This window comes from Mauremys reevesii, unplaced genomic scaffold (assembly GCF_016161935.1).
Source record: "Mauremys reevesii isolate NIE-2019 unplaced genomic scaffold, ASM1616193v1 Contig1, whole genome shotgun sequence".
NCBI lineage: Eukaryota > Metazoa > Chordata > Testudines > Geoemydidae > Mauremys > Mauremys reevesii.
The window spans coordinates 165,190-189,399 of NW_024100715.1; the positions used below are offsets into that span (position 1 = coordinate 165,190).

General features: G+C 72.3%; 2 protein-coding genes across 2 annotated transcripts; one reads left to right on the plus strand and one right to left on the minus strand.

Moving 5' to 3' along the window:
* Positions 1-6,283: 6,283 nt before the first annotated feature.
* RNF5 (ring finger protein 5) lies at positions 6,284-11,215 on the plus strand. Its single transcript, XM_039517053.1, is given in 7 exon segments — positions 6,284-6,521; positions 8,352-8,370; positions 8,535-8,647; positions 9,075-9,129; positions 10,142-10,209; positions 10,211-10,245; positions 11,124-11,215. Coding segments are annotated over 7 exon segments (570 nt in total). The 5' UTR covers positions 6,284-6,333.
* A 2,835-nt stretch (positions 11,216-14,050) lies between these two features.
* PBX2 (PBX homeobox 2) lies at positions 14,051-23,475 on the minus strand. Its single transcript, XM_039517195.1, is given in 12 exon segments — positions 14,051-14,924; positions 14,958-15,074; positions 15,409-15,495; positions 15,942-16,008; positions 16,010-16,028; positions 18,397-18,550; positions 18,884-19,019; positions 19,893-20,083; positions 20,229-20,428; positions 20,431-20,472; positions 22,672-22,745; positions 23,285-23,475. Coding segments are annotated over 11 exon segments (1,197 nt in total). The 5' UTR covers positions 23,419-23,475; the 3' UTR covers positions 14,051-14,924; positions 14,958-14,981.
* Positions 23,476-24,210: the final 735 nt, after the last annotated feature.

Genomic DNA, 24,210 nt, shown 5'->3' on the forward strand with positions numbered 1-24,210 from the left:
CAGCCCCCTCCTCCTCTCTGTCCTCCCCATCCCTCCAGCCCCTCCTCTGTCCTCCCCTCCCTCCAGCCCCTCAGCCAGCCCCCTCCTCCTCTGTCCTCCCCATCCCTCCAGCCCCTCCTCTGTCCTCCCCATCCCTCCAGCCCCTCCTCCAGCCCCTCAGCCAGCCCCCTCCTCCTCTGTCCTCCCCATCCCTCCAGCCCCCTCCTCTGTCCTCCCCCCTCCTCCAGCCCCTCAGCCCCCTCCCCTCCCCTCCTCTGTCCTCCCCATCCCTCCAGCCCCCTCCTCTGTCCTCCCCATCCCTCCAGCCCTCCTCCAGCCCCTCAGCCAGCCCCCTCCTCCTCTGTCCTCCCCATCCTCCAGCCCCCTCCTCTGTCCTCCCCCTCCTCCAGCCCCTCAGCCAGCCCCCTCCTCCCCTCCTCTGTCCTCCCCATCCCTCCAGCCCCCTCCTCTGTCCTCCCCATCCCTCCAGCCCCTCCTCCAGCCCCTCAGCCAGCCCCCTCCTCCTCTGTCCTCCCCATCCCTCCAGCCCCCTCCTCTGTCCTCCCCCATCCCTCCAGCCCCTCCTCCAGCCCCTCAGCCAGCCCCCTCCTCCTCTGTCCTCCCCATCCCTCCAGCCCCCTCCTCTGTCCTCCCCCTCCTCCAGCCCCCTCCTCCAGCCCCTCAGCCAGCCCCCTCCCCTCCTCTGTCCTCCCCATCCCTCCAGCCCCCTCCTCTGTCCTCCCCCTCCCTCCAGCCCCTCAGCCAGCCCCCTCCCCTCCCCTCCTCTGTCCTCCCCATCCCTCCAGCCCCCTCCTCTGTCCTCCCCCATCCCTCCAGCCCCTCCTCCAGCCCCTCAGCCAGCCCCCTCCCCTCCTCTGTCCTCCCCATCCCTCCAGCCCCCTCCTCTGTCCTCCCCCATCCCTCCAGCCCTCCTCCAGCCCCTCAGCCAGCCCCCTCCTCCTCTGTCCTCCCCATCCTCCAGCCCCTCCTCTGTCCTCCCCCTCCCTCCAGCCCCTCAGCCAGCCCCCTCCTCCCCTCCTCTGTCCTCCCCATCCCTCCAGCCCCCTCCTCTGTCCTCCCCCATCCCTCCAGCCCCTCCCTCCAGCCCCTCAGCCAGCCCCCTCCTCCTCTGTCCTCCCCATCCCTCCAGCCCCCTCCTCTGTCCTCCCCCTCCTCCAGCCCCTCAGCCAGCCCCCTCCTCCTCCTCCTCTGTCCTCCCCATCCCTCCAGCCCCCTCCTCTGTCCTCCTCCCCATCCCTCCAGCCCCTCCTCCAGCCCCTCAGCCAGCCCCCTCCCCTCCTCTGTCCTCCCCCATCCCTCCAGCCCCCTCCTCTGTCCTCCCCCTCCCTCCAGCCCCTCAGCCAGCCCCCTCCTCCTCCTCTGTCCTCCCCATCCTCCAGCCCCCACCTCTGTCCTCCCCATCCCTCCATCCCCTCAGCCAGCCCCCTCCCCTCCTCTGTCCTCCCCCATCCTCCAGCCCCTCCTCCAGCCCCTCAGCCAGCCCCCTCCCCTCCTCTGTCCTCCTCTGTCCTCCCCCATCCCTCCAGCCCCCTCCTCCAGCCCCTCAGCCAGCCCCCTCCTCCTCTGTCCTCCCCATCCCTCCAGCCCCTCCTCCAGCCCCTCAGCCAGCCCCCTCCCCTCCTCTGTCCTCCTCTGTCCTCCCCCATCCCTCCAGCCCCCTCCTCCAGCCCCTCAGCCAGCCCCCTCCCTCCTCTGTCCTCCCCATCCCTCCAGCCCCCTCCTCTGTCCTCCCCCTCCTCCAGCCCCTCAGCCAGCCCCCTCCTCCCCTCCTCTGTCCTCCCCCTCCCTCCAGCCCCTCAGCCAGCCCCCTCCTCCCCTCCTCTGTCCTCCCCCTCCTCCAGCCCCTCAGCCAGCCCCCTCCTCCTCCTCCTCTGTCCTCCCCATCCCTCCAGCCCCTCCCTCCAGCCCCTCAGCCAGCCCCCTCCTCCCCTCCCCTCCTCTGTCCTCCCCATCCCTCCAGCCCCACCTCTGTCCTCCCCATCCCTCCAGCCCTCCTCCAGCCCCTCAGCCAGCCCCCTCCCCTCCTCTGTCCTCCCCCATCCCTCCAGCCCCCTCCTCTGTCCTCCCCCTCCCTCCAGCCCCTCAGCCAGCCCCCTCCCCTCCTCTCTGTCCTCCCCTCCCTCCAGCCCGTCAGCCAGCCCTCCTCTGTCCTCCCCATCCCTCCAGCCCCAGATCCTTCCCGCTCTGTCCCTCCTCCGGCCCCATCCCTCCATCATCTCCCCCGATCCCAGCTCCCAGTCCGGCACCGGGCGCTCGGGGCGGCGGGGGCTGCGTCCCCGCCCATCCCGGCTCCCAGTCCGGCGCAGGGCGCCGCGCGTCGGGGCTCCCAGGCTGCGTCCGCCATCCGGCTCCCAGTCCGCCGCCAGGCTCGGCGCGTCGGGGCTCCCAGGGCTGCGTCCCCGCCCATCCCGACTCCCAGTCCGGCGCCGGGCGCTCGGGGCGTCGGGGGCCCCCGGGGCTGCGTCCCCGCCCATCCCGGCTCCCAGTCCGGCGCCGGGGGATTGGCGCGTCGGGGCCCCGGGCTGCGTCCCGCCATCCCAGCTCCCAGTCCGGCGCCGGGCGCTGGGCGTCGGGGCCCGGGGCTGCGTCCGCCCGTCCGGCTCCCAGTCCGCGCTGGCGCTGGGCGTCGGGGCCCCGGGCTGCGTCCCGCCGTCGGCTCCCAGTCCGGCGCCGGCGCTCGGGGCGTCGGGGGCCCCCGGGGCTGCGTCCCCGCCCGTCCCGGCTCCACCTCCAGCCCTTCGCCCGGCCTCCTGCGGGCACCGCGGCTTTCGCTGGCCATGGCGCTTCCCCTCGTCCTTGGTCTGCTGCTTCCTTCCCTCCTCAGTCCGCCTTCGGTCTTCTGCTCGTCCAGCCCTTCCTCCTCTCCGTCCTCCTGCCTTCCCACTTCCTCCTGTTTGCCAGCAGCCGGGAATGGGCGACGGGCTGGATCACCTGGTGCTCCCGTCTGCTCCTTCCCTCGGGGGCACCTGGCCCTGGCCTCTATCGGCCGACAGGACACGGGGCCAGATGGACCCTTGGCCTGACCCGGCCTGGACGTTCCTACGTTCTCTCTTCCCTGTGTCCACGTGTTCCTGCCTTTGCCTTCTCCTCTATTCGCTTGGGCCCTCGGGCCGGCTCCCGCCTCCGCCCGGTCTCTGTGCTTCCCGTCCGGCCTGTATCCTCGCCCGGTCTCTGAGCTTCGGGTCCAGTCTGTATCCTCGCCCGGTCCCTGTGCTTCCCGTGCGGCCTGTATCCTCGCCCGGTCTGTGTGCTTCCCGTCCCGCCTGTATCCTCGCCCGGTCTCCGTGCTTCCCGTCCGGCCTGTATCCTCGCCCGGTCTGTGTGCTTCCCGTCCAGCCTGTATCCTCGCCCAGTCTCCGTGCTTCCCGTCCGGCCTGTATCCTCGCCCGGTCTCTGTGCTTCCCGTCCAGCCTGTATCCTCGCCCGGTCTCTGTGCTTCCCGTCCAGCCTGTATCCTCGCCCGGTCTCTGTGCTTCCCGTGCGGCCTGTATCCTCGCCCGGTCTCTGTGCTTCCCGTCCGGTCTGTATCCTCGCCCGGTCTGTGTGCTTCCCGTCCAGCCTGTATCCTCGCCCGGTCTCTGTGCTTCCTGTGCGGCCTGTATCCTCGCCCGGTCTCTGTGCTTCCCGTCCGATCTGTATCCTCGCCCGGTCTCTGTGCTTCGGGTCCAGTCTGTATCCTCGCCCGGTCTCTGTGCTTCCTGTCCGGCCTGTATCCTCGCCCGGTCTCTGTGCTTCCCGTCCGATCTGTATCCTCGCCCGGTCTCTGTGCTTCCCGTCCGACCTGTATCCTCGCCCGGTCTCTGTGCTTCCCGTCCAGTCTGTATCCTCGCCCGGTCTCTGTGCTTCCCGTCCGGTCTGTATCCTCGCCCGGTCTCTGTGCTTCCCGTCCGGTCTGTATCCTCGCCCGGTCTCTGTGCTTCGGGTCCAGCCTGTATCCTCGCCCGGTCTCTGTGCTTCGGGTCCAGCCTGTATCCTCGCCCAGTCTCTGTGCTTCCTGTGCGGCCTGTATCCTCACCCGGTCTCTGTGCTTCCCATCCGGTCTGTATCCTCGCCCGGTCTCTGTGCTTCCCGTCCGGTCTGTATCCTCGCCCGGTCTCTGTGCTTCCCGTCCGGTCTGTATCCTCGCCCGGTCTCTGTGCTTCGGGTCCAGTCTGTATCCTCGCCCGGTCTCTGTGCTTCCCGTCCGGTCTGTATCCTCGCCCGGTCTCTGTGCTTCCCGTCCGGTCTGTATCCTCGCCCGGTCTCTGTGCTTCCCGTCCGGTCTGTATCCTCGCCCGGTCTCTGTGCTTCCCGTCCAGTCTGTATCCTCGCCCGGTCTCTGTGCTTCGGGTCCAGTCTGTATCCTCGCCCGGTCTCTGTGCTTCCCGTCCAGTCTGTATCCTCGCCCGGTCTCTGTGCTTCCCGTCCGGTCTGTATCCTCGCCCGGTCTCTGTGCTTCCCGTCCGGTCTGTATCCTCGCCCGGTCTCTGTGCTTCCCGTCCGGTCTGTATCCTCGCCCGGTCTCTGTGCTTCCCGTCCGGTCTGTATCCTCGCCCGGTCTCTGTGCTTCCCGTCCAGCCTGTATCCTCGGCCGGTCTCTGTGCTTCCCGTCCAGCCTGTATCCTCGCCCGGTCTCTGTGCTTCCTGTGCGGCCTGTATCCTCGCCCGGTCTCTGTGCTTCCCGTCCGGTCTGTATCCTCGCCCGGTCTCTGTGCTTCCCGTGCGGCCTGTATCCTCGCCCGGTCTCTGTGCTTCCCGTCCAATCTGTATCCTCGCCCGGTCTCTGTGCTTCCCGTCCAGCCTGTATCCTCGCCCGGTCTCTGTGCTTCCCGTCCAGCCTGTATCCTCGCCCGGTCTCTGTGCTTCCCGTCCAATCTGTATCCTCGCCCGGTCTCTGTGCTTCCCGTCCAGCCTGTATCCTCGCCCGGTCTCTGTGCTTCCCGTCCAGCCTGTATCCTCGCCCGGTCTCTGTGCTTCCTGTGCGGCCTGTATCCTCGCCCGGTCTCTGTGCTTCCCGTCCAGTCTGTATCCTCGCCCGGTCTCTGTGCTTCCCGTCCAGCCTGTATCCTCGCCCGGTCTCTGTGCTTCCCGTCCAGCCTGTATCCTCGCCCGGTCTCTGTGCTTCCTGTGCGGCCTGTATCCTCGCCCGGTCTCTGTGCTTCCCGTCCAGCCTGTATCCTCGCCCGGTCTCTGTGCTTCCTGTGCGGCCTGTATCCTCGCCCGGTCTCTGTGCTTCCCGTCCAGCCTGTATCCTCGCCCGGTCTCTGTGCTTCCCGTCCGATCTGTATCCTCGCCCGGTCTCTGTGCTTCGGTCCTTCTCTCTCCTCTGTCACCTCTGTCTTTCGTTCTCTCCCCGCGGCCGGCCGGGGGCCCCAGGCAGACAGAGGGGGCCGGGGTTTACCCTGACAGGCGGGGGCGGGGGCGCAATGGGCGGAGCGGCTGGTTACTCTGACAGTGTTGGCCTGGTTGCCGCAGACCATGGCAGTAGGGTTGGGTTGATGGGCATGGGGCTGGCAGTTGTCACGGTAACATGACAGGGTTAACGGTGACCAAGGTGACATGGTGGGGTTGGCGGTTGCCATGGTAGGGTGGGTGGTTGCTATGGTGATATGGAGGGGATGACCGGTTGCCATGTTGGAATTGCTGGTTGCCATAGTGACATGGCAGGGGGTGTGTGGTTGCCATGGTTGCAGAGCACCATTTTACTCAGGCCATTCTGGCCATTGAGGGGCTCAGGCTTCGCGCTGGGCACTAGGCCCCAAACCGGAAGTGTCTCCCAATCAATCAGAGCATCTCCCACCAGACACCCCTCCCCCTCTCCCATCAAAACCCTCCACCCGTCTCTTCTGGTCCCTGAGGCAAGTGACGCTGATTGGACCAAGAGAATGTCGATCAATCTGTGTCCCGGCCCATTACCCTGCTTCAGCCAATTAGTCTTCTGGCTGTTAGAGTGACAGAAGCAGTGACCAATAAAAATCCCTCTGGCAGCAGCGAGGCCCCGCCTCCAGGTTGGTGATGGCCGTCGGATCGGTGCTGTCAATCAAGATCCCCCCCCAAGAGCAAATGCCCGCCTCTTTCCTAATCAGCCAATCAAATAAAGCTGAGTCTTGATAGACAAGAGTAGGAGCCAATAGTAATAATCTGATTCCCGGAAACGTGAAAGAAGGTTCCAAACAGCATTGCCCAATAGGAGATAGGCAGATTCTGATTGACAGCCATAAGACCCAATAGAAAGCTAGTGGAAATAAGGCAACTTTTACAGACAGCAGCCAATGGAATCCGGCGCTATCTTTGATTGACAGCAGCTGTATCCATGGAGCGAGCGGGACCGTTGATTGGCCGTCTGCGTGGCCAATGGGATTATCTAGAGGAAGGCGAGGCATAGCCGTTCGGAGGGGGCGGAAGATGGCGGCTGGAACGGGCCCGGGGGTCCCGGACGGGGGCCCCGAGGTGCCAAACCGCGACCGTGGCGCTTTCGAATGTAACATCTGCCTGGAGCCGGCCCGGGAGGCGGTGATCGGGCTCTGCGGGCACCTGTACTGGTGAGGGGGGGCACGGCGGGGCGGGGCTAGGAGAGGGGAGGGGCCTGTCTGGGCGGGGAGGTGTGTTGGGGCGGGGAAGGAGGCAGGGGAGGGTGTGTTGGGGCGGGGCGGGGGCAGGGGAGGTGTGTTGGGGCAGGGGCAGGGCAGGGGAGGGTGTGTTGGGGGCGGGGGCAGGGGAGGTGTGTTGGGGGCGGGGCAGGGGAGGGGTGTGTTGGGGCGGGGGCAGGGGAGGGTGTGTTGGGGCGGGGCGGGGGCAGGGGAGGTGTGTTGGGGCGGGGAAGGAGGCAGGGGAGGGGTGTGTTGGGGCGGGGCGGGGGCAGGGGAGGTGTGTTGGGGCGGGGAAGGAGGCAGGGAGGGGTGTGTTGGGGCGGGGCGGGGCAGGGGAGGTGTGTTGGGGCGGGCGGGGCAGGGGAGGTGTGTTGGGGCGGGGCGGGGGCAGGGGAGGTGTGTTGGGGCGGGAAGGAGGCAGGGGAGGGGTGTGTTGGGGCGGGGCAGGGGCAGGGGAGGGTGTGTTGGGGCGGGGCAGGGGCAGGGGAGGTGTGTTGGGGCGGGGCAGGGGCAGGGGAGGGTGTGTTGGGGCGGGAAGGAGGCAGGGGAGGGGTGTGTTGGGGCGGGGCGGGGGCAGGGGAGGTGTGTTGGGGCGGGGCGGGGGCAGGGGAGGTGTGTTGGGGCGGGGCAGGAGGCAGGGGAGGTGTGTTGGGGCGGGGAAGGAGGCAGGGGAGGGGTGTGTTGGGGCGGGGTGGGGCAGGGGAGGGGTGTTGGGGCGGGGCGGGGCAGGGGAGGTGTGTTGGGGCGGGGGCAGGGGAGGTGTGTTGGGGCGGGCGGGGCAGGAGGTGTGTTGGGGCGGGGCGGGAGGCAGGGGAGGGTGTGTTGGGGCGGGGAAGGAGGCAGGGGAGGGGTGTGTTGGGGCGGGCGGGGGCAGGGGAGGGGTGTGTTGGGGCGGGGCAGGGGCAGGGGTGTGTTGGGGCGGGCGGGGGCAGGGGAGGTGTGTTGGGGCGGGAAGGAGGCAGGAGGGGGTGTGTTGGGGCGGGGGGGGGGGGGGGGGCAGGGGCAGGGGGCGGGACAGGTGCAGGGGCAGGGGTGTGTTGGGGCGGGGCGGGGCGGGGCAGGGGTGTGTTGGGGCGGGGCAGGGAGGGGTGTGTTGGGGCGGGGCAGGGGCAGTGGGAGGGGTATGTCGGGCAGGGAGGGGCGGGGCAGGTGTGGGGCGGGGCAGGGGCAGGGGTGTGTTGGGGCGGGAGGGGCGGGGCAGGGGTGTGTTGGGGCGGGGCAGGTGCAGGGGCAGGGGTGTGTTGGGGCGGGAAGGGGGCAGGGGAGGGGTGTGTTGGGGTGGGGCAGGGGAGGTGTGTGGGGCGGGGCAGGGGCAGGGGCAGGGTGTGTGGGGCGGGGCAGGGGCAGGGTGTGTTGGGGCGGGGCTGGGGAGGTGTGTTGGGGCGGGAAGGGGGCAGGGGAGGTGTGTCGGGGCGGGGCAGGGGCGGTGTGTCGGGGGCGGGCAGGGGTAGGGGAGGGTGTGTTGGGGTGGGGCAGGGGAAGGGGCAGGGGCAGGGTGTGTCGGGGCGGGGCAGGGGAGGATGTGTTGGGGCGGGCGGGGCGGGGGCAGGGGCGGTGTGTTGGGGCAGGGCAGGGGCGGTGTGTTGGGGCGGGGCAGGGGAAGGGCAGGGGCAGGGTGTGTTGGGGCGGGGGCAGGGGAGGTGTGTTGGGGCGGGAAGGGGGCAGGGGAGGGGTGTGTTGGGGCGGGGCAGGGGAGGTGTGTCGGGGCGGGCGGGGGCTGGACACGGTGCTGGGGGGCAGGACACACGTAATTCCTTCTCTCTCTCTCTCCCCCCCCCCCAGCTGGCCCTGCCTGCACCAGGGGAGTTCCGGGGGGGCGGAGGGGGGGCTGGAGCGAGTGAAGCCGCCCCTGCCCCCTCCCAGAATCCTCCAGTGCCCCCCGCCCGCGGCCCCCCAGCAGCCCCGGCCCCCATAGCCGGCGCCGCCCCTGAACGCCCTGGGGGGCAGCTGCTAACCTCCCCGCAGTGGCTGGAGACCCGCCCCGAGCGCCAGGAGTGTCCGGTCTGCAAAGCCGGCATCAGCCGCGAGCAGGTCGTGCCGCTGTACGGCCGGGGCAGCGCGGGCCAGCGCGACCCCAGGTGCGGGGCGGGGCAGCAGGGGGGGCGGCAGGGCCCCGGGCTGGGGCAGGGGGCCAGGACCCTAGGTGTGGGGTAGGAGGGGGGCTGGCAGGACCCGGGCCTGGGGGGGGCAGGGCCCCGGGGGGGCAGGAGGGGGGGCGGCAGGGCCCCGGGGGGTAGGAGGGGGCCTGGCAGAACCCGGGCCTGGGGGCAGGGCCCGGGGCAGGAGAGGCGGCAGGGCCCCGGGGGGGCAGGAGGGGGCTGGTAGGACCCGGGCGCGGGGGGGGCGGCAGGATGTAGGTAGGGGAGGCGGGGCGGAGGGAGGGGGGCAGAACCCAGATATCGGGCAGGGGGGCGGGAGAGCACGGGGCAGATGGGGGGCAGGGAGGGGGGTGTTATGCTGACCCATCCCCCACGCTGTCGCTGTCGCTGTCTCTGCCCTCCCCAGGTTGAAGACCCCCCCTCGGCCGCGGGGGCAGCGCCCGGAGCCCGAGAGCCGTGGGGTGAGTCTGCGGCAGCAACCCCGGCGCCACGCTCTCCCCACAGCCGTGCCCCAGCCCCGGCGCCACGCCTCTCCGCGGCCGTGCCCCCAGCCCCCGGCGCCACGCCCCTCTCCACGGTCGTGCCCCCCCCCGGCGCCACGCCCCTCTCCCGCGGCCGTGCCCCCAGCCCCAGTGCTCACGCCCCTCTCCCGCGGCCGTGCCCCAGCCCCAGTGCTCACGCCCCTCTCCCGCGGCCGTGCCCCAGCCTCCCGGCGCCACGCCCCTCCCACGGCCGTGCCCCAGCCCCGGTGCTCACGCCCCTCTCCGCGGCCGTGCCCCAGCCCCGGCGCTCACGCCCCTCTCCCACGGCCGTGCCCCAGCCCCAGCGCTCCGCCCCTCTCCCGCGGCCGTGCCCCAGCCCCAGTGCTCACGCCCCTCTCCCGCGGCCGTGCCCCAGCCCCGGCGCTCACGCCCCTCTCCCGCGGCCGTGCCCCAGCCCCAGTGCTCACGCCCCTCTCCGCGGCTGTGCCCCCAGCCCCGGCGCCACGCCCCTCTCCCCGGCCGTGCCCCAGCCCCCGGCGCTCACGCCCCTCTCCCGCGGCCGTGCCCCAGCCCCCGGCGCTCACGCCCCTCTCCCCGGCCGTGCCCCAGCCCCAGCGCTCACGCCCCTCTCCCGCGGCCGTGCCCCAGCCCCCGGCGCTCACGCCCCTCTCCCGCGGCCGTGCCCCAGCCCCAGCGCCACGCCCCTCTCCCCGCGGCCGTGCCCCAGCCCCGGCGCTCACGCCCCTCTCCCGCGGCCGTGCCCCCAGCCCCGCGCCACGCCCCTCTCCCCGGCCGTGCCCCACCCGGTGCTCACGCCCGCTCTCCCGCGGCCGTGCCCCAGCCCCCGGTGCTCACGCCCCTCTCCCGCAGCCGTGCCCACAGCCCCGGTGCTAACGCCCCTCTCCCCACGGCCGTGCCCCAGCCCCGGTGCTACGCCCCTCTCCCCACGGCCGTGCCTCCCACCCCATGCTGCTAACGCCCCTCTCCATAGGGCCTGCGCCCACCCTACCACGACGCCGGCTTCCACATGGCCTTTGGCATCGGAGCCTTCCCTTCGGGTCTTCACCACCGTCCTGCGGGGCCGAGGCCAGAGCGGTGCAGAGCCCCCAACGCGCACCGGTCCCCCAGACCCCCCCGCGCTGCCACCCCAGATCCCCGGGCCCCCGCTGCTACCCGAGATCCCCTACCCCGGCTGCCACCCCAGATCCCCGGCTGCCACCCCAGATCCCCTACCCCTGCCACTACCCCAGATCCCCGGGCCCCGCTGCTACCCCAGATCCCCCGGGCCCCCGCTGCTACCCCAGATCCCCTACCCCCGCTGCCACCCCAGATCCCCCGGAGCCCCGCTGCCACCCCCAGAGCCCCTACCCCTGCCGCTACCCCAGATCCCCTACCCCGCTGCTACCCCCAGATCCCCGGGCCCCCGCTGCTACCCCAGATCCCTACCCCCGCTGCCACCCCAGATCCCCGGGCCCCCGCTGCTACCCCAGATCCCCTACCCCACGCTGCCGCTACACCCAGATCCCCGCAGCCCCCACTGCTACCCCCAATCCCCTACCCCTGCCACTACCCCCAGAGCCCCCGCTGCTACCCCAATCCCCTACCCCACTGCCACTACCCCAGATCCCCGCTGCTACCCCCAATCCCTACCCCACTGCCACTACCCCAGATCCCCGGAGCCCCCGCTGCTACTCCCCAATCCCCTACCCCACTGCCACTACCCCAGAACCCCCCACGCTGCCACCCCCAATCCCCTACCCCCAGACCCCTCTCCTGCTACCCCACAGATCCCCACCCCCACGGACCCCTGCTCCTCCCCAGCTCCCCACCAGATGCTGCCCATTCCAACTCCTCCTATCCCACCCCCACCCCCTCCACTGCCCCCTGTGCCGGACCCAGCCCAGCGCTTGGCATGGGGGGGGCTGGGCTGGATTCCCCCGCCCCCCCCTCCACTCACCTCTCGCTCCCCCCAGATGAGGCCGGTGCCCCCCGCCCCTCGGGCTGGCAGGATTCGCTCTTCCTCTTCCTGGCCATCATCATCTTCTTCTGGCTCCTCAGCGTGTGACCCCCGGGGGGGGCCCTGGCCAGCCCCACCCACACGGACAGGGGGGGTCTCCCCCGCCCCGGGGCAGCTCTGGAGTTGGGGGCGGGGGTGAGGACGGGGGGCTGATGTGGCCCCCAAGGGGCTGGGTGACCCCCGCTTACACTGCACAGTATAATTGAGCCCGTCTGCGGCGCCCCCCGCAGGCAGGCCCAGGAGCTGCAGCTGGACAGGATGGCAGCCGGGGAGCCCGGGGGGCTCTGGCTCTTGATACAAGGGGGGTTGGATGGTGGGGGAAGAGCCGCGGGGAAGGGGGGGGATGTGGGGTTCACAGTGTTACGTGCCCAGCGCTGATTAAAACACCAGTGAGTCTTCAGTCCCCTGCGAAGAGTGTGGGGGGCTCGGCGAACGGTCAGGCCTGGGCCCGAGGACGACGGGCTGGAGCCAGGGCGTGGGGCGGGGGCTGGAGGCCGGGGCCAGGGGATAGTGGGGGGCTGGAGGGAGGTGGTGAGCAGGGGACAGTGAGGGGCTGGAGGAGGCCGGGGCAGGGGATAGTGGGGGGCTGGAAGGTGGTGGCGGGCAGGGGATAGTGGGGGGCTGGAGGAGGCCAGGGAGCAGGGGATAGTGGGGGGCTGGAGGAGGCCGGGGAGCAGGGGATAGTGGGGGGCTGGAGGGAGGTGGTGAGCAGGGGATAGTGGGGGGCTGGAGGAGGCCGGGGGGCAGGGGATCGTGTGGGGGCTGGAAGGTGGTGGCGGGCAGGGGATAGTGGGGGGCTGGAGGAGGCCGGGGAGCAGGGGATAGTGGGGGGCTGGAGGAGGTGGTGAGCAGGGGATAGTGGGGCTGGAGGAGGCCGGGGCAGGGGATAGTGTGGGGCCTGGAAGGTGGTGGCGGGCAGGGGATAGTGGGGCTGGAGGAGGCCGGGAGCAGGGGATAGTGGGGGCTGGAGGAGGTGGTGAGCAGGGGACAGTGCGGGGCTGGAGGAGGCCGGGGCAGGGGATAGTGGGGCTGGAAGGTGGTGGCGGGCAGGGGATAGTGGGGCTGGAGGAGGCTGGGGAGCAGGGGATAGTGGGGGCTGGAGGAGGCCGGGAGCAGGGGATAGTGGGGGGGCTGGAGGGAGGTGGTGGGCAGGGGATAGTGGGGGGCTGGAGGAGGCCGGGGGGCAGGGGATAGTGGGGGCTGGAGGAAGGGGAAAGCAGGGGGTGGTGGAGGGCGGGGGGCAGAGTAAAGGGGGCCGAGAGGATCTGTGCTCAGCCCTGGGGAGCCCAAGATGGAGCCAAGCCGGGGGGTCCAGCTGTGCCCATGGGGGGCCCTGGCAGCTCCCCAGGGAATCAGCCCTGGCCCCGGTGGCGAAGGGCCGCGACCGGCCGGCACGGGGGGGGACGAGCACCACGGGGGAGCTGGAGAAACGGGAACGGCAGGGGCTGCGGGTCGGGAGTGAGGGGCACCGGCAGGGCTGGGGGGGCAGGGGCTGCGGGTCAGGAGTGAGGGGCACCGGCAGGGCTGGAGCAGAGTCATGGGGGGAGATGTGGCTGGGCCCATTAGAGAGTCAGGCACCGGGGGGTGGGGTGGGGTGCAGTTCCCCTCATCCCGGTGTCCCCCCCGCCAGCTCTCCCCAAGTTGGGGGGCTGGTAGGGAGAGCAGCAGCTGGGCCCCCTTTGGGCAGCCTGGGCTTTGGGGTTCGGGGGGGGGAATTGATTTGGAGAGAGACAAAGTTTCAAGGAACCACCCGCTCCCCCTCCCCCAAATCCATGGACCTGAAATAAGCAGCAGGTGGAAAAAATATATTTTATTATATAGGCAAAAAAGTCTGTACAACAGCAAGGGGGGGGGCAGAGCCCTGGGCTGGGGGGCCCCCAAACCAACCCAGGTGGCCTGGGCTGCACCCCCTCCCCCACTCATTCGTTCGAGGCCTAGTCCCCCCTCAGAAGCCTGCTCTTGAGTAAGGCTCATCCCACAGGCCCAACTCTCCTGGGTTGGGCCCCAGCCCCACACGGGGTGTGCAGGGGAGGCCCCCATGTTGCTCCTGGGCTCCCCCCCATGCAATGGCCTGCGTGTCCCCCCCTCCAGCCTCCCCAAAGTGGCCCAGCAGCCAGCACTGATGCAAGAGCCAAGATGGCTGCCCTGGGCCAAGCAAAACAGGACGGGGGGAGAACCCAAAGGGGTTGGGTAGGGGACAGACCCCCCCATTAACTGATAGAAGAGGGGGCAGGGTCCCCCCCACACAGCTGGGGGGGCATTTCTCAAGGAGAGGCACACGGACAATGGCCCCGTGAGGGGGAAGGGGAGCGAGGTTCTGGGGGGTGGATCAGGGGAGGGAGGAGGTGATGGATCAAGGTGGGGCAGCCACAGGGAGGGGGGGTGGCAGGACAGGAGATCCAAGGGGTCGTGGTGACAGGTTTGGGGGGCTGGGGCATCGTGTGGGGCGGGTGGGAGTGGGGATTGGGGATGGGAGGTCTGAGGAAGCAGCGGGGTGGGGTTACATTCCAACCAGCTGCCTCCGAACAAAACAAACAGCCCAAACCAAAGTAACTCCTGGGGAGATGCCCGGGGACCCCCCCCATGACACCCCCCCCCCCGCCAAGAGCCACAGGGACACCCAGAAAAACAACAAACAACGCCCAGAAAAATGACAAAAACCAGGTGTTTTACATTCTAAATGTTCCCCCTCCCCCCCCCCACTGCATTGGGGGAGGCGCGTGTGGTGTGTCGAGCCCCCCCAGCACTGCACTCTCCCCACAGCCCCCAGCCAGCCCTGCCCCAGTAACCCCTCCTCCACTCCAGCCCCCCTCCCTCAACTATCCCCCTCTCCAACCTCCCCCCAGTTCAGCCCCCCCCCCCCCTGCAGACACACACGCTGCAGACGCTGAAAGAAATTACCGTGGGCGTGGGCAGGGCTTACCCTGGGGGAGGGAGGGGGTGGGGCCCAGCGCCCTCCACCTCGCTGTGGGGCTGGGGGTCAGAGGTAGAAGGTTCCATGGTCTCTGGCTCAGAGTCCGAGTCTCTATTGGTGTCGCATCGAGGTAAATGAACAGGGGCCGGTGGCGCCGGGCGAAACCCAGTCCCCGTCCTGCCCCTCGGGGCTTCGGCCCGGCGCTCGCGCCTGGCTCGCACGGGCCGGCCCTGCGCCCCCTGCCGGCTGGCAATGGCTGGAGTCCGGCTGGGCCGTCTGCGCCGTGTTCGCTGCTCCTCTTCTCCCCCCGGCCGGCGTCCCCTGGGCAGCCCCCCGCCGGCCCTGCGCCCCCCGCTGGCATCCCCGCGGCATCCCCCTGCCGGCTGGCAATGGCTGGAGTCCGGCTGGGCCGTCTGCGCCGTGTTCGCTGCTCCTCTTCTCCCCCCGGCCGGCGTCCCCTGGGCAGCCCCCCGCCGGCGTCCCCTGGGCAGCCCCCCGCCGGCCCCTCCCCATCACGTGGTTCCTTCCCCCGTTTCCCGCGGTGGCAGGGGGCTGGGGCTCTGCTCCCCCAAACACCCTGCCCTGCAGCCCCACGTGCGCAGGGGCTGGGGGGGGCGCGCGAGGGAGCTGAGAAACCGGGGAGAACCCCCCGCAATGGGAGTGAGAGCGGCGAGGCCGGCGCCCGGGGCGAGGCGGGAGCCCCCTGCAGAGTGAGAGAGCCGGGGGGGGCCTCGGGGGGGCCGGTGCTGATGCCCAGGGAGCCTGCGTTCAGCCCACGAAGCGACGCCAGCGGGGGGGTCCCCATGGGCACCACCCCGGAGAGACGCCAGCCCCCCCCATGGGCACCACCCCGGAGAGACGCCAGCCCCCCCATGGGGTGGGGGTCGGCCGGGGGCGGGGTCAGTTGGAGGTGTCGGAGTGGACGCTGCCGGGTCCCTCTGTGGGGGACGTCACTGAGGAGGGGGTAGCGGCTTCCTGCCACCCGCCGTTAGCCTGGGGGGTCAAAGGTCACAGGTCATGTTAGGCCACAAGCCCCCACCTCCCCCAGTGGTTATGGGGGAGCCCCTGCCCCCCACCCCACTGAGAACAGTGAGCTCTGGGGCAGGGATGGGCCCTGGGATGCGCGGGAGGCAGCTGCTGTGTGGGGTTGGGGATGGGAGGCAGCAGCTGGGCGGGGATGGGGGCAGGACAGACTGGGGGCGGGAGGCAGCAGCTGGGCGGGGATGGGGGCAGGGGCAGCAGCTGGGCGGGGATGGGGCAGGACAGACTGGGGGCAGGAGGCAGCAGCTGGGCGGGAGGGGGCAGGGGCCGCGGGGGTTGGACTCACCCTCACGTCCCGGGGGCTGTACAGCTGGCCGGGCGCCAGGCCCTCCCCATACGGCCCCTGGCTCATGGAGTGACGCAGAGACTCCACCTGGGGGGGGGGGGGGGAGAGATTGAGGAGCCGGACCCACAGGGGGGGAGGAGGTTCATGTCCCCAATCCAGGGGGCTGTGACAGGGGCCTCCCTGGGAGGGGGGGTCGTGTCCCCAATCTGGGGGCTGTGATGGGGGCTTCGTGTCCCTGATCTGGGGGCTCCCTGGGAGGGGGGTTCGTGTCCCCGATCTGGGGGACTGTGATGGGGCCGTGTCCCTGATCTGGGGCTCACCTGGGAGGGGTTCGTGTCCCGATCCGGGGCTGTGATGGGGATTCGTGTCCCCGATCCGGGGGGGCTCCCTGGGAGGGGGGTTCGTGTCCCCGATCCGGGGGGGGACTGGGATGGGGGGATTCGTGTCCCGATCCGGGGCTCCCTGGGAGGGGTTCGTGTCCCCGATCCGGGGACTGTGATGGGGATTCGTGTCCCCGATCCGGGGGGGCTCACCTGGGAGGGGGGGTACGTGTCCCCGTTGAGTCCCGGTAGCCCCAGGAACATGTCACTGGAGCTGGAGGTTGAAGGAGCCGCCGGACCCTGCGGGGGCACAGAAACGGGAGGGAGACGCTCAGAGCCGGACGCGGGTTAAACACCAGTAGCGCCTGGCCAGCAGGGGGTGCTATGGGGGGCTCCCAGCCTGGCAGGGGCGGGTCAGATACATGCAGAGGAGGGTGGGTGGGGCTGCCGGCGGGGCGGGGCAGTTACCTGCAGAGGAGGAGGGTGGGTGGGGCAGCCGGCAGGGGCGGGGCAGTTACCTGCAGAGGAGGGGTGGGCGGGGCTGCCGGCGAGGGCGGGGCAGTTACCCGTGGAGGAGGGTGGGCGGGGCAGCCAGGGGCGGGGCAGTTACCCACAGAGGAGGAGGGGTGGGCGGGGCCGCCGGCTGGGGTGGGGCAGTTACCTGCAGAGGAGGGGTGGGCAGGGCAGTTACCCGCGGAGGAGGAGGGGTGGGCGGGCTGCCGGCGGGGCGGGGCAGTTACCCGCAGAGGAGGAGGGGTGGGCGGGGCGGCCGGCGGGGCGGGGCAGTTACCCGCAGAGGAGGAGGGGTGGGCGGGGCAGCCGGCAGGGGCGGGCAGTTACCCATGGAGGAGGAGGGGTGGGCGGGGCTGCCGGCGGGGCAGGGCAGTTACCCGCAGAGGAGGAGGAGGGGTGGGCGGGGCTGCCGGCAGGCGGGGCAGTTACCCGCAGAGGAGGAGGAGGGGTGGGCGGGGCTGCCGGCAGGGGCGGGGCAGTTACCCGTGGAGGAGGAGGAGGGGTGGGCGGGGCAGTTACCCGCAGAGGAGGAGGGTGGGCGGGGCTGCCGGCGGGGCGGGGCAGTTACCTGCAGAGGAGGGGTGTGCAGGGCAGTTACCCGCGGAGGAGGAGGGGGTGGGTGGGGCTGCCGGCGGGGCGGGCAGTTACCCGCAGAGGCGGAGGGGTGGGCGGGGCAGCCGGCGGCGGGGCGGGCAGTTACCCGCAGAGGAGGAGGGTGGGCGGGGCAGCCGGCAGGGGCGGGGCAGTTACCCGCAGAGGAGGAGGGGTGGGCGGGGCTGCCGGCGGGGCGGGGCAGTTACCTGCAGAGGAGGGGGTGGGCAGGGCAGTTACCCGCGGAGGAGGAGGGGTGGGCGGGGCTGCCGGCGGGGCGGGGCAGTTACCCGCAGAGGAGGAGGGGTGGGCGGGGCAGCCGTCAGGGGCGGGCAGTTACCCGCAGAGGAGGAGGGGTGGGCGGGGCTGCCGGCGGGGCAGAGTAGTTACCTGCAGAGGAGGGGTTGGGCAGGGCAGTTACCCGCGGAGGAGGAGGGGTGGGCGGGGCTGCCGGCGGGGCGGGGCAGTTACCCGCAGAGGAGGGGTGGGCGGGGCTGCCGGCGGGGCGGGGCAGTTACCCGCAGAGGAGGAGGGGTGGGCGGGGCAGCCGGCAGGGGCGGGGCAGTTACCCATGGAGGAGGAGGTGGGCGGGGCTGCCGGCGGGGCAGGGCAGTTACCCGCAGAGGAGGAGGAGGAGGGTGGGCGGGGCTGCCGGCAGGGGCGGGGCAGTTACCCGTGGAGGAGGAGGAGGGGGTGGGCGGGGCTGCCGGCAGGGGCGGGGCAGGTACCCGCGGCGGAGGAGGGGTGGGGGGGGCTGCCGGCGGGGCGGGGCAGTTACCCGCAGAGGAGGAGGGTGGGCGGGGCTGCCAGCGGGGCGGGGCAGTTACCTGCAGAGGAGGGGTGGGCAGGGCAGTTACCCGCGGAGGAGGAGGGTGGGCGGGGCTGCCGGCGGGGCGGGGCAGTTACCCGCAGAGGAGGAGGGGTGGGCGGGGCAGCCGGCAGGGGCGGGGCAGTTACCCGCAGAGGAGGGTGGGCGGGGCTGCCGGCGGGGCGGGGCAGTTACCTGCAGAGGAGGGGTGGGCAGGGCAGTTACCCGCGGAGGAGGAGGGGGTGGGCGGGCTGCCGGCGGGGCGGGCAGTTACCCGCAGAGGAGGAGGAGGGGTGGGCGGGGCAGCCGGCAGGGGCGGGGCAGTTACCCGCAGAGGAGGAGGGTGGGCGGGGCTGCCGGCGGGGCAGAGTAGTTACCTGCAGAGGAGGGGTGGGCAGGGCAGTTACCCGCAGAGGAGGAGGGGTGGGCGGGGCTGCCGGCGGGGCGGGCAGTTACCCGCGGAGGAGGAGGGGTGGGCGGGGCTGCGGCGGGGCGGGGCAGTTACCCGCAGAGGAGGAGGGGTGGGCGGGCTGCCGGCGGGGCGGGGCAGTTACCGCGGAGGAGGGGTGGGCGGGGCTGCCGGCGGGGCAGGGCAGTTACCCGTGGAGGAGGAGGAGGAGGGGTGGGCGGGGCTGCCGGTGGGGGCGGGGCAGTTACCCGCGGAGGAGGGGTGGGCGGGGCTGCCGGCGGGGGCGGGGCAGTTACCCGCAGAGGAGGAGGGGTGGGCGGGGCTGCCGGCGGGGGCGGGGCAGTTACCTGCGGAGGAGGGGGTGGGCGGGGAGTCGCCCCCGCTCTGGGTCCCGTGGGTGACGCTCCCGGCGGGTTTCACGGTGTAAATATTCGCCTCCTCCTGGAACTTACCAATGTTCTTCTTATAGCGAATGCGCTTGTTGCCAAACCAGTTGGAGACCTGGGGGGGGAGGGGGGAATAGACACAGGAACCATTGAGCAGGGCTGGACCCCCCCCATCCACCCCCACACTCGGCCGATGCAGCCCCGGCCGCTCCCACACACACCCCTGGGAGACGGTGATCCCGCCCCCCCCCGCACACACACCTGGGAGACGGTGACCCCCCCGCGCACACACACCTGGGAGACGGTGACCCCCCCGCACACGCGGGAGACGGTGCCCCCCCCCGCACACCTGGGAGACGGTGACCCCCCCCCCCCGCACACACACCTGGGAGAGGGTGACCCCCCCCGCACACACACACCTGGGAGAGGGTGACCCCCCTCCGCACACCTGGGAGAGGGTGATCCCGCACTGCTTGGCCAGCTGCTCCTTGGCCTCCTCGCTGGGGTAGGGGTTGCTCAGGTGGGAGTAGAAATACTCGTTCAGCACCTCGGTCGCCTGCTTGCTGAAGTTCCGGCGCTTCCGCCTGCGGGGCGAGGGGGTGAGGGGGGGCGAGGGGGTGAGGGGGGCGGGGCCTGGCCCCATTCCCGGGGGGCCCCGTGTGCGCTCTGGGGGCTGCGGGCTCAGGGGCACCAGCAGCTTAGTGTTAGTGGGGGGGCCCGCGGGGCGGGGCCAAGCCCGGGGGCGGGGCCGGGGCGGTACCTGGCGTCCAGCAAGCGGGAGCGCAGGATCATGACACGTACTCTGGGGTCGGGGCTGTTGGGGCGCAGTGGGTGGGGCCGGGGGCGGTACATGACGGCCTCGCACGTGCTCTGGGGTCAGGGGTGGGGCAGGGGCTGCGTGCTGGGGGGGCAGGGGGCGGGGCCAGGCCCAGGGGGCGGGGCTGGGGGCGGGACCTGGCGTCCAGGAAGCAGGAGCGCAGGGTCATGACAGCCTCGCACGTGCTCTGGGGTCAGGGGTGGGGGCTGGGGCGGGGCCAGGCCCAGGGGGGGGCAGGGGGCAGGGGCGGGGCCAGGCCCAGGGGGCGGGGCCAGGCCCAGGGGGCGGGGCCGGGGGCGGTACCTGGCGTCCAGGAAGCGGGAGCGCAGGATCATGACGGCCTCGCACGTGCTCTGGGGTCAGGGGTGGGGCTGGGGCGGGGCCAGGCCCAGGGGCGGGGCAGGGGCAGGGGCAGGGCCAGGCCCAGGGGCGGGGCAGGGGCAGGGGCGGGGCCAGGCCCAGGGGCGGGGCCGGGGCGGTACCTGGCGTCCAGGAAGCGGGAGCGCAGGATCATGACGGCCTCGCACGTCCTCTGGGGTCAGGGGTGGGGGCTGGGCTGGGGGGCAGGGGGCGGGGCCAGGCCCAGGGGGCGGGGCTGGGGGGCGGGGCCAGGCCCAGGGGGCGGGGCCGGGGGCGGGACCTGGCGTCCAGGAAGCGGGCGCGCACGATCATGACGGCCTCGCACGGGCACTGCTTCAGCTGCATCTGGATGGAGCTGAACTTGCGGTGAATGATCCCGACCATCCGCTCGATCTCCCGCGGCGCCACCGGGCGCGTGCGGCTCTGCTCCCGCAGCAGGTTCATCACGTGGGTCGTGAACTCGTTACACGCCTGCGGGGGGCGGGGCTCAGCACGGCACCCGACTCCGCCCCCGGCCGGGCTCCTGGCCCCGCCCCAGCTCCCCCTCAGCCCCACCTGCCAGCAGCCAGGCCCCGCCCCCGAGCCAGGCCCCGCCCCCGAGCCAGGCCCCGCCCACCTGCTCGTATTTCTCCAGCTCGGCGTGGTAGATCTGCCGGATCTGCGCCAGCTTGTTGCGATAATCCGAGTGCTCGATGGAGTTATCGGGGGAGACGCCCCCCGAGGCCGCCGCTGCCGCCGCCGCCGCCGCCGAGCCGCCCCCCTTCTCGGGCCCGGCCACCCCCTCGGCCAGCAGCATGTTATCCAGGCGCATCAGCTGGGGTCCACCGGCTCCTCCTCCTGGCTGCTCCGCACGCTGAGCCCTGCCGGGGTGAGACACAGGGCGACCCCCTCCCCCGACCCGCAGCCCCCGGCCCGGCCGGCGCCCCCCCTCCCCCGACCCGCCGCCCCCGGCCCGGCCGGCGCCCCCCACTCCCGACCCGCCGCCCCCGGCCCGGCCGGCGCCCCCCACTCCCGACCCGCAGCCCCGGCCCGGCCGGCGCCCCACTCCCCCGACCCGCCGCCCCGGCCCGGCCGGCGCCCCACTCCCGGCCCGCAGCCCCCGGCCCGGCCGGCGCCCCACTCCCGGCCCGCAGCCCCGGCCCGGCCGGCGCCCCCACTCCCGACCCGCAGCCCCGGCCCGGCCGGCGCCCCCACTCCCGACCCGCCGCCCCGGCCCGGCCGGCGCCCCACTCCCGGCCCGCAGCCCCGGCCCGGCCGGCGCCCCACTCCCGACCCGCAGCCCCGGCCCGGCCGGCGCCCCACTCCCGGCCCGCAGCCCCGGCCCGGCCGGCGCCTCCCACCCCGGCCCGCGCCCCACTCCCCGACCCGCCGCCCCGGCCCGGCCGGCGCCCCCACTCCCGACCCGCCGCCCCGGCCCAGCCGGCGCCCCCACTCCCGGCCCGCAGCCCCGGCCTGTGCCCGCCCTCCCAACTGGCCGCCCCGGTCCGACCGCGCCCCCACTCCCAACCTGCCGCCCCGGCCCGGCCGGCGCCCCCACTCCCGACCGGCAGCCCCCAGCCCGCGCCCTCCCCGACCCGCCGCCCCCGGCCCGGCCGGCGCCCCCTCCCCGACCCGCCGCCCCGGCCCGGCCGGCGCCCCCTCCCCGACCCGCCGCCCTGGCCCGGAGACCTGTGTAAACAGGCACACGTGAAACCGATGCCAATTCCCCCAACACTCCCCGTGCCCCCGCGGCTCCCCGGTCGCTGCCACATGCCCCCATGGCCACGCCCGGCTGCTCTGTGTCTCCTACACACACGCCCGACTGACACCGACAACCGGGTGTGTGTACAACCCACACCCTCCCCCGATCTATCGCTGATCTGCGAGGCTGCGTGTCCCCGTGTCCGTGCAACACGTGTGTGTCACACACACACACGCACAACCCGCCATAACACCAGCACCGCTGCTCTCCATTCACCTCCCCCACCCCCCGTGTCCTTAGACCCCTGGGCCCGATCTCAGCTGGGCTCTGGGTAGCACCCGGCTGGGGGGGTCTGGGCAGCGCCGGGCCCCACAGAGCCCCCCCCCCCGGCACCCCCCTGGCCAGGGGGTCTGGGTAGCGCCCAGCATGGCAGGGCCCCATCACGGACCGGGGATGGCGGGTCTGGGCAGCACCCAGAACTGAGCAGTGTATTTTCTCTCCCGACCCCCGGCAAACCCCCGCACCATTCGGGGGGCAGGACTCCGGCCGGGTTCGTACAGGCCCCAGCTGGGAGCTGGAAATAGGGGAACCCACAACTACCCCCGGCCGAGGCCTCCAGAGACACACGCGCACGCTAGGAAACGGGGGTGTAACACCCCCCCACACACACACACACGGTTTCCTACAGACACTAACACACAAGCCCCATTCCCTGAGATTTTCGACCCGCTCGCACATCCCGCTCGCACACGTTTCACCCGCACGATTGTACACACCCCCCGGCCCAGGTACGTTATGGAAATACAGCCCCACAACACCCCTGAAGTACAGACACCCCGAAACAGACGCACAACGTATTACACACGGTGTATGAACAGCGGCTGCAGCTACACACCCAATCGACACACGGCGTCACTCACGTTCCCTGAGCGGCCCCCGGCCTGGGCAAACCCCGGGCACATTTCACCCCCCCCAGGTCCCCCCAACACAGGGCGCTGCCTGCCTGGATGTGAGCACGCGCGCACCCGTGCACACCCCCGTGCACCCGCACACACCCCCGTGCACCCGCACACACCCCCGTGCACACCCCCGTGCACACGCACACACACCCGCGCACACGCACACACCCCCGCGCACACACACACACCCCCGCGCACACACACACACACAGTTTAATTCAGGGGTGTGCAGGGTCCTGTTGCACACGCAGACCCAGCTGCCCAGCCCCCCCCCCGTGGTGCCCCCCCAGCATGTGGGGCACAGGGAGGGGGGGACAGATGCTCAGTGCCCGGAGCCCCCCCGGCCTTGCTCTGGCTCCAGGCAGGGGCTGCCCAGGCTGAGGGGGGGAGGGGGAGCAGGGGGGGCCGCCCCCCCCCACCTGTCTTCTCCTTGATCTCGCACAGGACGGTGAACAGCGCCGGCTTCATGCGGTGGCAGTTCAGGGCGTGTTTCCTGGGGGGGGGCGAGAACAGATAAAGCAGCTTTATACGGGGGGGGGGCACAAAGGGTTAACTCAGCTCCAGCACCCCCCCCCCCCCAGTAATTCCACACTAGACCCACAAGCCTTTGGTCCAGGACTCCTGGGTCCTCTCCGCAGCTCTAGGAGGGAAGTGGGGGCGGGGGGGTGAGCCCGGACTCCTGGGTCCCTGCCTGGCTCTGGGAGGGGAGTGGGGGAGGGGCGAGCCCGGACTCCTGGGTCCCTGCGTGGCTCTGGGAGGAGTGGGGAGGGTGAGCCCGGACTCCTGGGTCCTGCGTGGCTCTGGGAGGAGTGGGGAGGGGTGAGCCCGGACTCCTGGGTCCCTGCCTGGCTCTGGGAGGAGTGGGGAGGGTGAGCCCGGACTCCTGGGTCCCTGCGTGGCTCTGGGAGGAGTGGGGAGGGTGAGCCCTGACTCCTGGGTCCCTCCGTGGCTGTGGGAGGAGGGGAGGGGCGAGCCCGGACTCCTGGGTCCCTGCCCGGCCCGGAGCGGGGGGGGCACCGGGACCCCCCGTACTTGGCCTGCGCCTCGTCCAGGCTCTGCTCCGCGAGGCCCGTGATCCGCTGCAGGATCTCGCCGAGCTCCTGGCGCCGGGGCTCGCCGGGCTCGGGCCGGCCGGGGGGGGGCAGCAGCCGCCGCGGCTCCTCCATGGCCCGACGCGCCGGGGGGGCCCCGGGAGACTCTGGGCTGCCAAGATGGAGCCGGGGCGGGGCGGGGCCGGGGCGGGGCTCGCCCGGGCTCGCTGCAGCGGGCGCGTCTCGGTGCTGCCCCCTGGCGGCCGCGCGGGGAACGGCCCGGAATGTCCGGGGGCCACCAGGACTCCTGGGTTCTCTCCCCGCTCTGGGTGGGGGAGGGGCCGGGAGCCAGGACTCCTGCGTTCTCTCCCCGCTCTGGGTGGGGGTGGGGCCGGGAGCCAGGACTCCTGGGTTCGCTCCCGCTCTGGGTGGGAGGGGCCGGGCGCCAGGACTCCTGGGTTCGCTCCCCGCTCTGGGTGGGGGAGGGGCCGGGAGCCAGGACTCCTGGGTTCGCTCCCCGCTCTGGGTGGGGGAGGGGCCGGGAGCCAGGACTCCTGGGTTCTCTCCCCGCTCTGGGTGGGGGAGGGGCCGGGAGCCAGGACTCCTGGGTCCCCTCCCCAGCGGTGGTTGCGGGAGGGGCCGGGAGCCAGGACTCCTGGGTTCTCTCCCCGCTCTGGGTGGGGGAGGGGCCGGAAGCCAGGACTCCTGGGTTCTCTCCCCGCTCTGGGGGGGGGAGGGGCCGGGAGCAAGTACTCGTGGGTCCCCGCCCCGCTCTGGGTGGGGGAGGGGCCGGGAGCCAGGACTCCTGGGTTCGCTCCCCGCTTTGGGTGGGGGAGGGGCCGGGAGCCAGGACTCCTGGGTTCTCAGCCAGCTGGGACCAGCCGACAGAAAATTTCCTTTCTTTTCCTCCGGAGAAGGGTGGGGACC